The sequence below is a fragment of the Adiantum capillus-veneris genome, chromosome 11, assembly GCF_014529385.1.
Source record: "Adiantum capillus-veneris isolate H3 chromosome 11, ASM1452938v2, whole genome shotgun sequence".
In the NCBI taxonomy this organism is placed as follows: domain Eukaryota; kingdom Viridiplantae; phylum Streptophyta; class Polypodiopsida; order Polypodiales; family Pteridaceae; genus Adiantum; species Adiantum capillus-veneris.
The window spans coordinates 96,311,636-96,314,059 of NC_140941.1; the positions used below are offsets into that span (position 1 = coordinate 96,311,636).

General features: G+C 47.7%; 1 protein-coding gene across 1 annotated transcript; it reads left to right on the forward strand.

Moving 5' to 3' along the window:
* The first annotated feature begins 1,242 nt into the window (after positions 1-1,242).
* On the forward strand, positions 1,243-2,197 carry LOC147447695 (uncharacterized). Its single transcript, XM_086524385.1, has one exon. The coding sequence runs from the start codon at positions 1,363-1,365 to the stop codon at positions 2,113-2,115; it is 753 nt and encodes a 250-aa protein (XP_086380511.1). The 5' UTR covers positions 1,243-1,362; the 3' UTR covers positions 2,116-2,197.
* The last annotated feature ends 227 nt before the right edge of the window (positions 2,198-2,424 follow it).

The following is a 2,424-nucleotide window of genomic DNA, read 5'->3' on the forward strand; positions in this document are numbered from 1 at the left end:
GAACCTAAAAAATATTATCATATAGGAAGGGGGTTTTGGGAATATCTAGGCCATGATGCACTTAAAATGAAAGTGTCGCTCACGTCTAGGGTTTCTAAGTTATCCTTTTTCTGTCATGACCACACTTACTTATAGCTATGCACATTCTATGGGATGGTTAATTTGATTTTACAAACCATGATTATACCTTGAACGTGATTAACTTGTATATAGAACCAAGCATTGGCTAATTTGGTTGCTCTCTATGTTACAACAAGATCCAGGTAGGAAGTTTTTGTATTAATTAGGACCTTGTCGAGTATTGTTGCTTGGATCTTATGTTCTCATTGGCACAATGGACTAAGCACTAGCCCTAGCTTGGTAGTAGTATGTGCTTGAATTTTTGTGCCCCTAGACAAGTTACTTTCCTTTGATGTCAATCCCCACAATTGCTATTCGCTCTCTCCCAACCTCAAAGCGAGTTGAAATGTCCATTTATTGCTATGTATGTCTATGATGTGGGCCTTTTCGATCTCTCAAATGGTTAAGCGGTTTGTTGCATAGATAGATGTCAGGATTGCACATAAAATCCTCTTGATCACGGGCAAGAGAAAAAGAGAGGTGCAAGGGAGACAGAGATTGTGTATGTGTTTGAGAGAGAGAGAGAGAGAGAGAGAGAGAGAGAGAGAGAGAGAGAGAGAGCATGTGTGTGTGTGTGTGTGTGTGTGTGTGTGTGAGAGAGAGAGAGAGAGAGAGAGAGAGAGAGAGAGAGAGGGGGGGGGGGGGGGGGGGGGGGGGGGGGGGGGGTTCCCCTTATGATAGGTTGTGACAACTCAAGGATGGGTTAGAGAAGCTCAACAAAATATCCACCTCAAATACAAAAAAGAGAGAGAGAGAGAGAGAGAGAGAGAGAGAGAGAGAGAGGATCCCCTTATGATAGGTTGTGACAGCTCAAGGATGGGTTAGAGAAGCTCAACAAAATACCCACGCCAAATACAAAAGGAGAAAGTTTGAAAGCAAATGGAAAGAGGCAAATTGCAAAGCTTTTGATGGTCAAATGTGCATGGGGAAGTTGGTGATGGGTGACTCATGGTGATGTGGCCATGACCAAAGGTTAAGGTGTAATAATCTAGTAATTCAAGGTTAAGTTTCTTTCTTAAAATAATGAGCCGTGATAAGAGGGTACTATCTAGTAAGGCAAAGGTCGCCCATTGGTTGACGATTGACTTGAAGACTGTATAAAAGGGGGTCTCTGGAACGGGAGGAGGAGGGGAGAGCGTGCTTATTTTCCTGTCTTCACACGAACAAGCAAGAGCGCTCTCTCTCTCTCTCTCTCTCTCTCTCTCTCACACACACACACACACCCACACACACACACAGACAATGGGTTCCCCCCCTTCATGGCCTTTCATGGACTTCAACAATCCCCTCTCCTCCCTTCTGCAAGAGGATCAGCCACCCCCCCAACCCTTCAATGTGGGCTCCTCTCCCCCTCCCCCTGCCTCCTCCTCCTTCTCCTCCCCCTCCCACCTCCTCTCCTCACCTGCCTCCCTCGGCGCCTCCTCCGTCAAAGTCAGCAAGAGAAAGTCCCGAGCGGTCTCCAAACCCCCCATCCGCGTCCTCTCCGCCGACAGAGAAACCTTCCGAGACATGGTGCAAAAGCTCACAGGCATCCCCACCTCCCCCATTCCTCTCCACGCGGGTCGCCTCTGGAACACCGCCTCCTCCAATCCGTCTACCGTGCTTTTCCGCCCTTTGCCGGGGCGGCCTGGTGGGTACTTCCCCCGCGAGCTCGCCACGAATGGAACGGCAGGATTTTCACATCAGAGCATGCCCACCCTCGACACAAGCTCTGCGTATTTGACACGGGGGTTTTCTAATAGTAGCAATTTGGTCTTCAATGAAGTAGGCAACGCCTCATTCAGGAATGAGTTCTACGAGCCCACCAGCTATGGCAATGAGGAGGCGGGGGCGGCGACCGCAGCAGAAGGTACGCCATTTGCAGAGCTGTCCGTTGAGGGGATATCAGATATTGAGAGCCAGCTTCTCTTGGGCAGCGCTAAGCTGGAAGATTTGCTACAAGGCAGAATCGATCCTTGGCTTACTCCCCATGTAGAAATTGCCCACAGTGCTTAGTTTGTAGATTCTTGTTTTCTTTGTACACACTTGTGAGGCTTGAGCCTCCAGCTTTTATATCTAACTTACAGCTACTTACTCATACTCTCTCTCTCTCTCTCTCTCTCTCTCTCTCTCTCTCTCTCTCACACACACACACACACACACACACACACAGTCACAGTTTATATTCATAAAGAGCTACCTGTTATGAGTAAATGGTAAATGTTATGGTCTTGCATCATAGAGTTTTGGCTTTACGTCCGGCATGTGACATTGTGAGTACTACAGAGCAAGCATAAGAAGATTTAGAACTTTTCTCGTGTAGGG